This window comes from Pseudopodoces humilis, chromosome 11, assembly GCF_049639895.1.
Source record: "Pseudopodoces humilis isolate 2021_Gansu_Grassland_sample_001 chromosome 11, ASM4963989v1, whole genome shotgun sequence".
In the NCBI taxonomy this organism is placed as follows: Eukaryota; Metazoa; Chordata; class Aves; order Passeriformes; family Paridae; genus Pseudopodoces; species Pseudopodoces humilis.
Genome location: NC_142210.1, coordinates 10,212,323 through 10,225,324, shown reverse-complemented (window position 1 = coordinate 10,225,324; position 13,002 = coordinate 10,212,323). Strand labels below are relative to the sequence as shown.

At 36.4% G+C, this 13,002-nt stretch overlaps 1 protein-coding gene across 1 annotated transcript in view; it reads left to right on the top strand.

The window, feature by feature from the left end:
* Window positions 1-13,002, top strand: part of DNER (delta/notch like EGF repeat containing) — a 112,825-nt gene that overhangs the window by 78,761 nt on the left and 21,062 nt on the right. The window contains exons 7-8 of the mRNA XM_005527050.3: window positions 2,691-2,804; window positions 11,320-11,544. Of these exons, the coding sequence (XP_005527107.2) occupies window positions 2,691-2,804; window positions 11,320-11,544 (339 nt within the window). The remainder of the gene's footprint in view (window positions 1-2,690; window positions 2,805-11,319; window positions 11,545-13,002) is intronic.

Below are 13,002 nucleotides of genomic sequence, written 5' to 3'. Positions count from 1 at the left end.
TGCAGCTTTGCTTGACATTCAGTGCATATATTTTTGCAGAGCAGTGAGCTGTGCAACTTCTGATACCAGAACAGACAGAAAATGCAACAACAACAACAACATAAGGGCCGTGGAAGGTTTTTCATTGGTGAAGAATGCCATTGAAAGCACATGTCTGAACCTTAACCCCATGAGGGAATTAATCATAACTAGTGGAACTTTATCTACTAAAAACACAGGATCAAAATTTAATTTACATCAGCTTTTTCTTTATCAGTGTTTTATTCACAAGTGTTCTGTGACCACCACACATAAGCTTAGTTTTAGCTTTTTGGGTTTTTTTTAAATAATTCTTCATAATTTTTTTTTAATATCAAATGTCTAATGTCATTCAAATGTCCCAATCATTGTTAATTTCAGTGGTTTGTGTTTCTACTCATAATCATTTTATCCACCAAAATTTGTGTCCACACACTAAAAAACAATCTGAAAAACTGACTTTGAAAACAAAGTTTTCATTTAACTTTGATTTTCTAAAAAATATTAATTTCATATGAAAAATATTTTAAAAAATTGCATTTAAGAGTTTAATTATCTTATATGTTTTCAGATGCAAATTTCAGAAACATTTCTACGTGAATATAATTATGTTTCCCAAAATCTGTTAGAAGGAAATTTTATGAAGTTAAGTATCATTACAAAATGCAGAGGTGTAACAATTCTTAGTGTATATCTCACCAAAAAACTGTTTTTTCCCCCCCTTCTCTGGTGATTGTTTAGTACCTTTTCATTTCTAGTCCCTGCATCATACTTGGGATGCTATTCCTGAATCATATTCTCTTTCAGATGGACAAAACATGCACTATAGGTGGTAATAAGATAGGCTATATTTAAAAATGTGTCATAAGATATTCTCTCGAGTTTTCCTGCAAGCTGTAATGATGATTGCAGGAAGTCCAATTCTTGTAGCAAGATTCAGAGCAGCACAATCATTTCAGCCTTTGTGCCACATTCTTTTGGATACATGTTGAATTCCAGGGTAATTTTGAACCTTCCCAAACTTGGTAACAGTTCAAAGATGGAAGAATGTTTAAATTATGTTAGCACATTCAATACTGTGTTACAATTCATAAAAATAATCAGCTGAATGTGCAAACTAAAAAAGCTGTGAAGTGTATAGATGAAAGAGGTCAGCGGATGCAGTCTTCTATAATCCTTCATTGTTGCTTTTGTAAAATTTATGCGAATTTGAGACCAGTTAGAACTGCAGAAAACCACTAGTTTTCCAGAGTGAAGCTTAGATCCCTCCCTCCAAGTGCTTCAACCCAGTCAAGAGGACCTGCCATATAAGACCACATTTCTGGCTTTCAACCTCATTTTTTCCCTCCACTTTAGGTGATTTAATAGAATAATTTTACAATATACACCAGTTCCTTTTTCCAGGTTTTGCATTGCAGAGAATGGTTTTATAATTTATCTCTCTATAGCATATAAAAGTGCAATGTACACAGAAAGTCTCATAGATGTTTTTCTGTAGTAGTGTTGTAGCAGCTCTAACAATCTGTGTTGACAGCTGTTTTATGGTGACATCATAAATTTTAACAGGTATGGGTCTTACTGTATGCAAAAAAGCATACCAATTTTGATTTTGATTGCATTAAAAATAATTATTTAATAAGATTATGTGTTTTCCCTCCCCCCATTGTTTTGATTTGAGGGGGATTTTTCCCCTTTTTCCTTTTTCTCCCCTGCATCAGCTAAATCTTATCCATGCATGTCCTCTGTGTCACCTTGGGGTCTTTCTCGTCTATACCTCTTCATAGCAGTGTTCATCTGGTCATAGTTTACTAGTCTTTAACACCAGTCATTTGGTTAAATATGCTCATTATGGAAGATATTCATAGGTTTTTGTAGGGTTCCTTTTAAAAAAAATACGATGTGTCTGTGTGTAGCTTGTAGTTTTTTCTTCAGTCATGCATCCAAGATATTTTCTTGGAGGTAATTGAAAATTAAAAAAGGGGAATGTGTGATATTTGTTATGAAATTTAGGTATGGAGTGTAGAATAATTTAGATTGTATTTTAAGTTTGTTCATTTTTTGGGGATGTGTTACAGACATCAGACATATGGAACAAAACAAACTTATGGTCAAATAGTACAGTACACACAATCTGTAGCTTGTGAACTTATGGAAGCTTATTTGGAAGAGTTTGCAACTGTGCTGAGCAGCTCTTCACAGCTCCCACTTAAAATAAACACTCTTTTTGAAGCCCAGAAATAGGAGCAAATGACAGTCATTCAGCATATGCACAAATAATTCATAGTGTCAAGTTCTGTTTAAAGTCTTGCTAAAGATTATTGACTTGAGATTCAAGTTGCATTTAAAAACCATTCCAAAATGGTTATTTTTTGATTATATGAGTACCAATGAGGACCCAGTACCTATAACCAAGTCACTAGTGATGTCAGAATATTGCTGTTGGTAAAATACAAGGGATGTAGACTAGAATTCTGCTAGATTTTTATGCTTCTCCCATGATGCATATGTTTTAATTAGAAATCTCATAAGAAATGAGAGACTGTCCTCTGTTGCTTATATTGGTTAATTTGGTTCAAGAAAAGTAATGGTATTATTTGGATGGTCAAGCAACATGTTTAGTGGTAAACCCTTGTTTTTGCTCCATCTTCTGAATATTGTGAGCTGTTTTGTAGGCTACACTGGAGAGCTGTGCCAGTCAGAGATTGATCATTGCATCCAGCAGCCGTGCCAGAATGGAGGGACCTGCTCATCCCACCTCAATGGATTCAGCTGTCAGTGCCCAGAAGGTAACCAGCAAACACTTCTCTAGCCCCTCATACAAAGTGCTGTTTTTCAGGGTGTACTTACTCTAAATTTTAAATTATATTGATATGTAGATATGTATATTTAAATGTTTTTAAAATTGTGCCTTAGCTTGTAATTGTAAGCAGAAAAGAAAACCAGATGAGAAACCTTGGTATAATCAGGAACAGGATGTATGGGTGTATATGTGGTGCAGAAATGTTCTTTCGTTCTACAATACAGTCAGGCTCCAGTACTGATGAGAAAGGTGAATTTGAGGAGACTCAAGGTGTGATCTGATTTTTATGTTGTCCACTAATTGTGTGAGAAAAAGATGCCTCCCTTGTAGTATGTGCACGTTTCTGCACATGAACCGGTTGGCTAAAATGTGTGTAAAAGTAATAACTACAGGAATTATTTCAACCCCCCAAAGTTTTAATTAATTTTCCTTTTTGTTTGGACATATTACTTTCTTGACATGAAAGCTTCTCACTCATTCACACTGGTAAAACCTTGTAAATGTGAAACAAGGACACCCCAATGCCACTGTGCTTTCATAACACTGTGCTGACTGCAATGACAGATCCCTAAATTGCGCATGAAAAAATTATCATGAGTGGAAGCTTTCAATTATGAAGCCTCCTATTAGTTATTTATAATTAAGATTAGAACTTTGAACTAATTATACTTCTGTCCTTCCTTGATCTGTGGATGTTGGTTTTGTTCTGCCAGCACCTTAATGCTTGCTCTAAGGGTGCAAGTCTTTGATAAACTGCTCTGGTAATATTACATCTACTTGCTTAATAATGAAGATTATTTGTTGTTTCTTCAGCTGATTCCTTGCTTTTCTAGAGTGTTATGCTTTACCACTTAATTGCTTTTGAAACACAGACTGATGTATTGACATCAACCGTGCAGATCCTGCATGTGGCAAATTTTTGGAAATTGTTTCCCTTATAAATAGTAGTGAAATTCAGGAGAAAAATATTAGATGTTAGACTTGGTCAATAATTTACTTGCAATTTTCTCAAGAAATCTATTCAAGAATCTTTAGGGATGCCCTGCAGGAAATGATCTTTCCAGTAATGCTGGGAAGAGCAGCTACAGGGATTTTTGGTTGTTTTATGTGTGCCATACGTGTTTCCGTGTGTGGCTCATTAACTGCTCGCTCCTGGTTCCTGTTAATGAATGTGCTGATCATACCTCAGCCTCCCTCCTGCTGCCAGGGTCACTGGTGGCCTGAGGGCCCCGGGGGGCTCTGCTGGGCTGTGCCAGGCACCGTGGCTGTGCTGTGGTGCCGGCAGCAGCTCTCAGTGCCCTGCCGAGCACTGGGCACCGTGCGGGGCTGGGGCTGCCCTCCTCCGGCTCTGGGATCCCGTGCCAGGGCCAGGCGGCCGTGAGGGGAGCGGGGCCGGGCCGGGCCTGGCCCGCAGCAGCTCCCGCCGAGGCACCGGCTGCCCGTGCCAGGGCCGCACGCCGCGGGGAGCCCCGGAGAGAGAAGGCTCCCCTGCGGCTCCGTGCAGAGCTCTCTCCCGAGGAGACTGACGGAGAGAGCTTCCCGCTGTGCCGCTGCTCGGGCTGCGGAATTCCCACCCGCAGCAGCTGGTTTAGCTGCAGCATAACCAAGCCACTGGAACCTCTCCTCTGTGCGCTCGTGGCTGGATACCTCTGGGCTGAGATACCTGATTCCTCAGTCTTGTTGCCTGCTTTGTTTCCTCAATATTTATCTTCTGTTTCTTTTCCATTGATCCATATTTGTGTTTGATAAGTTTCCAATTGTTTCTGCTTTGTGCTCTAAGTTCAATTTTGGCACGCTTATTGCACTGTCTTAGTGTTTAGGCTGTATACATGGCTCTTTTTCCTTCTGGGAACATTGGTATCACCTTCTTAGTATTCTGGTCTTTTTGTTTGTTGGCACATGTGTTTTTGTTATGTGTTACCAGCTTGTGCCCATTTTCTGCTTAGAGTCTTGAGGTTTTTTATGGTTTCTGGACTTGCCTTAAAGACACAATGTTTTGACACAAATTTTTGACACTTCCAGAGGAAAGAAAACGCTAAACCTGTTTCTTAGTGACTTCAAGAAGAACCTTTCAGCTCCTAGGTTTTGTTGATAGGCAAACATGCTTTTTGGGTCATCTTCCTGAAACTTTCCATGCAGAGTTACCAGTTCTAGTCCCCAGTATTATTTACATATTTCTGAGAACAGCTGTGTTGTAAAGCAAAGATGAAATTGGGGAAAAAGCTGTTACTCTGGTTATTCATGTATATGTCTGACATACTCACATGGTATAAATGTTTTCAAAAGCACTGGGGCAACAACAAAAAAAGGCTTTTCTGAAATGCATTTACAACTCATTTTAAAATCAGGTGTTGTACAGTGACCTGAATTACTTCCAGTGTAGAAAAAGCCTTTGGAGGGGATAGAATGTTTTGGAAATCACATTCTGGACTGACCAGGATTATTTCTCTTGGAAAGACTAGTTTTATATTAGTTCCTTGGACATAAGAGAATCATCCTTAGGTTTGTAGGAACAAATGACATCTTGTGTGCATGGTTGTCCTTGTGTCAGCCTGTGATAACTCAAGAGGAATCCCAAAGCTTCTCCCTGACTCCCTAATAGCTGCTGCTGGTTCAAAGAGCCATGAGTGCTTCCCATGAAGTTTCAGAGCTGGCCTGTACCTGTGGTGAGGGAGAGTGTTGGCATCGAAGTGGCACAGCCTGTCTGCAGGAGCACATCTAATGCTCTGGAGTAGCCTCAGGGGCATGCTAAGTAAAAAGGTGCTGCCTCTTCATTTTGTTCTGGAAGGTCTAATGTCAATGAGCTGAAGAATTCAGATATCTTGTGGATGGAAAGAAAGAGTTGATTTAACAAAATTTATTGTCTAATTTTACTGATGACTGTCCCTTGATCATTCTTACGTCTTTTGATGAGTTATCCTTTCACAGAGGCATAATTTGGGAGCTTTTGTTTGGGTTTTAATCTCTGAAGAGATTCAGTAATTTTTGTAAATACAACAAAGGGTAGTTAATTGAAAATTTCAGATGGAGTAACTTGCAAATTTGCCTACCAACCCCCAATTTTCTAATTTAAGTGAGATCTCTTACTCTGCTGCTATTCTGTTGTGCTTAATAGTAATCGCTTGTTGAGAAAAGGCTTTTCTTTCTGTAGTGCTAATTCAGCACAGTGGAGAAAGATAACCAAGGAGCTTATGCTCGTGTGGGAACTACAGTCTGCAGATATAATGTGGCTTGGAAAAGGGTAAGAAGATGTGCAAGTATCACACAAGGAAAAGAAAAAGATGGCAGATAAAGGAATGATACGGAAACAATGAAGAATGATTTTGAGATTGTGCATTTCTTTTACAAATGAGATCTGTGGTTCATGAAAAAGCACGATAACTTACAGAAGGCCAGATCTGAGGCACTGAAAAAGCAGCCTATCTCAGATATGAGCAATTCATGATGATTCTTTAGACTATTTTACTGTCTTAAGAGTCCTTTAGTAAAGAAACTTTCATTATGCTTACAGATTCCATTTTCTGTGGGATGCACTGTAGGTTTTAACATCCAAAATATGTCAGAAAATAAACTCCTATCTGAAGTTGTTGAAGCACCTGTATTAAAGAGAAAATTGGATTTTATACTTGAATTTGTAGTGAAGAAACTTATGCAATACTAAAGACCAATGAATTTGTTTAAAACTTTGACACTGTTACTGTCAAAATAATGTTTGGATCTTGCTTACAGTCAGGTAGGGATCTTTGATTGTTTTATTAACTTTATGTCCTAAACCACACATTTAGTAAATACTACCTTCAAAAGTTTTGTGCAGAGGAACTTCTAGATATTCTAAAACCCTACACATAGTAAACATGCCAACCTGACAATGAATATTTAAAATTTATATTCAGAATCATTCCATCATTATCACTCTTAAATATGGCCTCTCATTTTCTTCCACTTAATTGTAGTGTATAACAGATTATTGTATTGACAGTAACATTAATAGTTTTTATTTATACTGATTGGGGTACTGCTCATCAATTTACAAATTTGGTTACTTCATTTTCTTGAAGTTTCTGAGAAGTTATGTGTGTTTCCAAAATACCCTGAAGTAGAACTAAATATATAAATAATAATGGGAAACAAAAAAAAACCCTGGTTGTAATAAATAAATGTCATTACATTAAATTAATAAACACAAAATATTAAATAAATCGACCTAAGTTTTAGAAATGTTGAAGCTAGTTATCCTTATTTATGTAGTTATCAAATTCACAGAAATCTTTGTTAAAAAGAAAATAAAAAACCAACTGTATGAAAATTGCCTGATTGTGTGGTAAGGAAATGTATTCCTTCCGGACATAAATTTTGTAAAATGAGATAGAATGAAAGACTTGGTACTTGTGTATATATTTGTTTTATATATTTTAAAGGTTTGGAGACCCTTTGTAAATTTTGATCATGTGAAAATATTCGAATAATTTAGTAGTGCACGATGGTTTAGAACAAAGCCAGACAGTAATGAGCAAAGTACAGATCAGTTATAATAAAGAAATAAACTTTTGTTGTGAGATGCTTCTGAAGTTCTATTCCATGAAAGTTTAATGTCCTGAAGATAAGTACAGATTAACTGCCTTCAGTGTTATAGGAAAACATTAATCTTTGATAAAAAAAGCTTGCATTCAGCTGGCCAACTCTATAAAAGTGGCCTGGGTTCTTGCGCTGTTCCTACATGCTCTATGTGGAGGTCACCAGCTTGGACAGAAGGGGCAGAAATATTTTAATTTGGGTTAATATATTTTTGAAAAATGGTCATCAGCAAAAATGGATATCAGCCATCCCCTAGAATCAAAGAAGATAGAGAGAAAACAATGCTATTATAAAGAGTTTAGCATATATAGATTACTTGAAATTCACATTTTAGCATTGAATTTATGCTACTTTTGACCGTTTGATTTGAGTAGCTCCAGTTAACTATTGCTGGCAACACACTGAGCAAAAGTGTCCTGAGATATCTGCAGGTATTTCTCAAAATACTGGAAAGCAATAAATTTATGAATGCTCTTGTTATGGTTTCTGTAGTTTAGAAAATAGAGTTGGCAGCTATAGAAGATGCTAAGTTGTGATTCATGTGTGTTGATTTGCAATAGCAGCTAGAAAATGCACTTTGTCACTATGCATCTTAATTGACTGGGAGAACAGAAGTTATTTATTGAGACTTAGAATAGTTTTAAGTTTCAAGGTTTACTATTTTTTCTCCTTCATTGTTCATGTAAAAGCCTTTTTCTCTAGTACATTTTGCAGATGTCATTCTAGCTTCTTTAGGTTTACATAGAATAAACCTATTTATGATCTCAATCATAGGTAACTGGGTCACACAGCTGTTGCATATGGAAGATTTCCCAAGGTTACTGATGATCAGAATGCAAAATTCTTCATATTACTATAAGAGAATTTAATTTACCTGAAGAACATTTTGTTGTTAATTAAAATTTTTTATGGCTGTTTAGTTTCTGGTACTTTCCACTAATCTAATGTTTTTACCTGGCACCTTCCCAAATTGCTCTTATTTTTAATAGACTTCTCCTTAATGCTTGAATGGGTTAAGCCTCTATCCATCTTTATCAGGAAAGACTTAGCTAAAGTGAATTTCAATCAAAATCTTACAGTGTTTTAATGATTTCTTGATCCTTCTGATTAGTAATTCTTTTCTCTTTACAGAATTCTGATGAAATACCATTTATTTCTATTTCCTCACAAATTTCTATAGGGAAAATAGTAAATTGCTTGTACTTCTTTTAGCACGTATCCCTGCATTTCAAAGTTAAAGATTTTGTAGTCCTGAGCCCTAGCAATTCACAGATGTAATTTTTCATATATTTGTGATTCTTGGAATTGGGTCTAATGTAACAATCAGACAAGTTAGTTGTTCACAAGCTGTATAAAAGGCAGTTCTGTGGTGTCTTCAGAAAATGTTTGATTTCCTTGACTTGCACATGTCTCTTTTGCTTTCAGCAACCAAGTAATTAAAATCCCACTGTGATGAAAAATTTCGCTTTTATTCGGAGCATTTCTGTCTCTGAAAATGTATTTCTGATCTATTTTCTATCACTGCCCTGAAGGTCTGTAGCAATTTATAAAGCATATCACCAAACTTAAGACTGTTGTTCTACTTGACAACTAGCCAAGTGACCCGATCCATGTAATCACAGACATTGTACTGTGTGTTTTACCAGTATAAATATTTTCTATTATTGCCTTTCCCCTTTACCTTCTGTGTTATTCCTTGGTAAATTTTGTATTCAGATCTTTCAAATTACCACTAGACTTTGCATTTCAGTCATGTCCCTTTTATATCAACAATGACCTACATGCAGAGTTGGGTCCATGTTAGCTGGTTGAGGAGCAGTTCAGGGGATATTTTTCTGCAGATAAACAATGATGATTTTTTTGTCTGGAATTTGATTCTGTTTTCAGTCAATACACCTCTGAATTTGATTTTTATAGTTATTACTTGCATTATTTGTTTTCAACAACTGGACTGGTATAGATTTAAATGCACATTCAGAAATGCCAGAATAATAGATTTCCATATTTTTTGCTTTGAGTATTCTCAGATATTTGACTCATGCTTGAGATTTGAACTTCCAGAATCACCTAAATGCATTTCACAGTTCAGTCGAAGATAGCACAAGGGCAACATGTTTTGGTGTATTTTAAACCTGAATATGTTCTTGAAGTGCTTTGTCACTTGAAACGTTAACCATCTGCCAGTAACCTCCTCTTTGGAGGGAAGATTACTGCAAAGGTTGTAGTGAAGCGGCATTAGTGTCATTGTGTGACCCCAGATCTCCTTGATCCTTTTTAATCTGGTTTCAGAGTTACTTGAGAGATTTCACTGGACTCATTGGGTGATCTTCTCCTGGTAATAGTTAAAAGTCCTTGCAGAGTCTTTTAAATCTGACCAAGATTTTAATACAACATTACAGGCTTTCTTCATTTGTCAGTGAACCGTTGCAGGAATTACATCCTTGCTCCTGGGGTTTCTGTCCTTTGCAGTTTCTGATGGTTAGTTATCATCTACAGGGGGGACCTCTAGTATAGGGTTCTGCAGTATTTGTTTTTAGGCTCTCTCTGTTCAACACTGGTGAGCAGGTGGTCCTGACAAAGCCCATGAAGCAATTGGAGCCATAGGATAGCAAAATGAGGAGGACAGAAGGCTCTTGCTTGTTCTTCATCTGTGCCCTGCCAGACCTGATTTTTTTCTCTCCTGCTCTGTTGCAGAGTTTGTATGACAAGATTTATAAATCCAATCTGTAGATTATTTCTTTTTTCCCATCTTTCTAGTTGCCTTTTTTTTTTCTTTTTGTAAATTAGATTGTTTTTTCCATGTTTTTCATTCCATAATTCTGATGTAAGACTTAAGGACATCTAAGGGAGATGTGGTGTTGAAAGTCATTTGTCCAGCGCCTAATATTTTGAAGATGCCTCTAAAATCCTGCTGCCAATTGTGACCAAAATAAAATCCTACTTTTTCTGGAGCTCAAAGAGCAATTGTGGCCTCCTCATCTTTTCTTAGTTCCATTAATGTAAGTTTTGTAAATTCTCTGAATAGATCCCTGTAGTATATTCTGTGTGGGTTACTCACCTTGTTTATTATTCTACTGTAATATTAAGAGCTTTTTTACGATGTAATATTCCAGGGAATTCTAAGCCTGAAAAGTGATGGTCTGTACAAATGGACCAAATGCTTATTAAAAAATATATATAATTGAATGGAAAGGACAGTTGGCTCTTTTATTTGGAAGGGTTCTAGAATTTGAGTATGCTTTTCTGACTTGCTTTAAGATACAATAACCAAGCATTCTGTTACTACTTATATGATGTATGTGTATGTATAGATTCAAGCTGTAGTTACTGCAATTTATTAAAACATTATTCTTCCCTACATCTGATTAAAAGTTCCCTTGAAAGAATATCCCTTTCCTTGCCTATTTTTGGCATGGTGTTACTTCAACAAATCATCGTCTCTCCTGCTAATGAGAACACTGTTCTTGTAAAAGATATTATTTAAATTATTGAAACTCAATAAACCCATATTCTCTTTAAGAGATTGTTACATTTAACATACACGTTAACAGTCAGGAAAAATAGGTCAGATTGGGCTTTTTTTCTTTTTTTCTAGGCTAGCCAGCTCCTGATCATTAGAAAATCTCTTCTGCTTTTCAAGCCAGATTCACTCAGAAAACAGATAAACACTGTCAGTTTCAGCAAGTAGTTTTGCAATTCACTGCCCTAATCATTTATAGTATGATTTCAGCTGAAGCATCTCTTTTCATAGAGAGTAGATGGGTAAAATTAGAGTTTATTATGTAAAAAATCTGTATTTTTATAATATTCACAGAACTAAAAAAGAAAGGAATATAGATCTCTCAATGGCTGACTTTTAACGTGCAGTTATTAAAATTGTATGCATATCAGGATGCTTACTTATCAAACCCCTTTATTTCTTTCAGGGTTTTTAGGAACCACTTGCGAGGACAAAATAGACCCTTGTGCATCATCTCCCTGCCAGAACAATGGAACCTGTTATGCAGACAGACTTGCCTTCTCCTGCAGCTGTAGTCCTGGATTTACAGGACCTACATGTGCTCAGCTGATTGACTTCTGTGCTCTGAATCCATGTGCACACGGCATTTGTCGCAGCGTTGGAACCAGCTACAGATGCCTCTGTATCCCTGGTTTGTACCAACAGTTACATGCTCTGTAAATCTTCTAATATTTTTATATCTAGGTTCCACATATAGCTTAAAATTACTTCCTTTTCTTCTTTTCAGTCTATAAAACAGATTGAGCAGATGTTCTATCTGTTTAGAGTAATGATAGGAATCTACACATTGCACTTGGAAAACCAAAAATTGCAGAGTGAGCACTGAAATACCCACTGAGATCCGTATGGTTTGAGTGAACTCTACAGCTGTATTACAAAACTGTAGTCTGCAGGATAAATCTTCTTAAGGCAAGGCATCAGCACTGTTGGAATTACAAAATTTGGTAGAGAGAATTGAAAATGTGACACTGATCATTAGGGAAAAACAGACAAGGTGCCTGAAAAAGGTAGAGAAGGAAAAATATTGGTTCCTCCAAAGGATTTAGTTCTGCCATCCATTTTTACATAAATTGTCTCTCTAGAGGAGATCCAACAGGATTGCTCAGGTGAGTCAAGTGAGGAGACTCAGCTGGGAGCTGTTTGACAGCACAGCCTGACAGTCATGGAGTCTGTATAGCAACTGATTTAGCTCCAGATTTTTTTCATCGTTGTACCAATATAACAGAATATTGGGTGCTTATCAATTTTAGCAATGTTAATTAGTAGGTGAAGTAGCACTGATAACCAGTGCTACACATCCTCTGCTGCTTAAACACTTAGAGAGTGAGCACCAATCTTTGTTTTCAATTGAATAATTTTGGTACCTATTTTTTTTACTGTTCCCATAAAGCTATAAATTTGAAAACTGAAGAAATTAAGGATAAAACAAATTTCCAGTGTACAAAGGATAAACTAAAGAGCAATATTTGATAGTAACTCTGCTGTGACATTCACATTGTTCTATGTTCCTTTCAGAAGAATGCCTTCTCTCTGCTGCTTTTCTTTGTTTTGTGAGAAAGTAGTCACAATTCTTCACCTCTTCCATCTCAGTTTGCAGGATGTGCATCTATCCTACCAATCTATTTGTGGATATTTGTGAATATGGGGATTTTGTACTGAAATCTACTAATTCAGCATTTTTAGGTGGTGTTAAAATTTATCTGCTGTTTAGAGACATGAAAGTGACCATTAGAAATTTTTTGGGAGGTACCCACAAATCACCAGAAGCTATGGAAATTTGTTGTTGGGAGTTGACAGATTTATAGTTAAATCACATACTCTTTTATAAAGGAGAAAAATATGACAGTGAAATGCAGACAATACCATAGTAATGTTACCTTATAATGCATTTGTTGACAGCACTTGTCATTAATAGTAGGAGAAACTAGACACTTCTCTTTCCAATAAATCCAAGGAAGTTTTAATCTTCTTCAGCATGTTCTTTGCCTGTAGTTCAAAAAAAGAAAAGCTAGTCAAATATTCTTGGTAAAATAAAACCTTTTTTCAGAACTTTGTCACCTAAACCTAATTAGAATTCCATGGTTTGTTT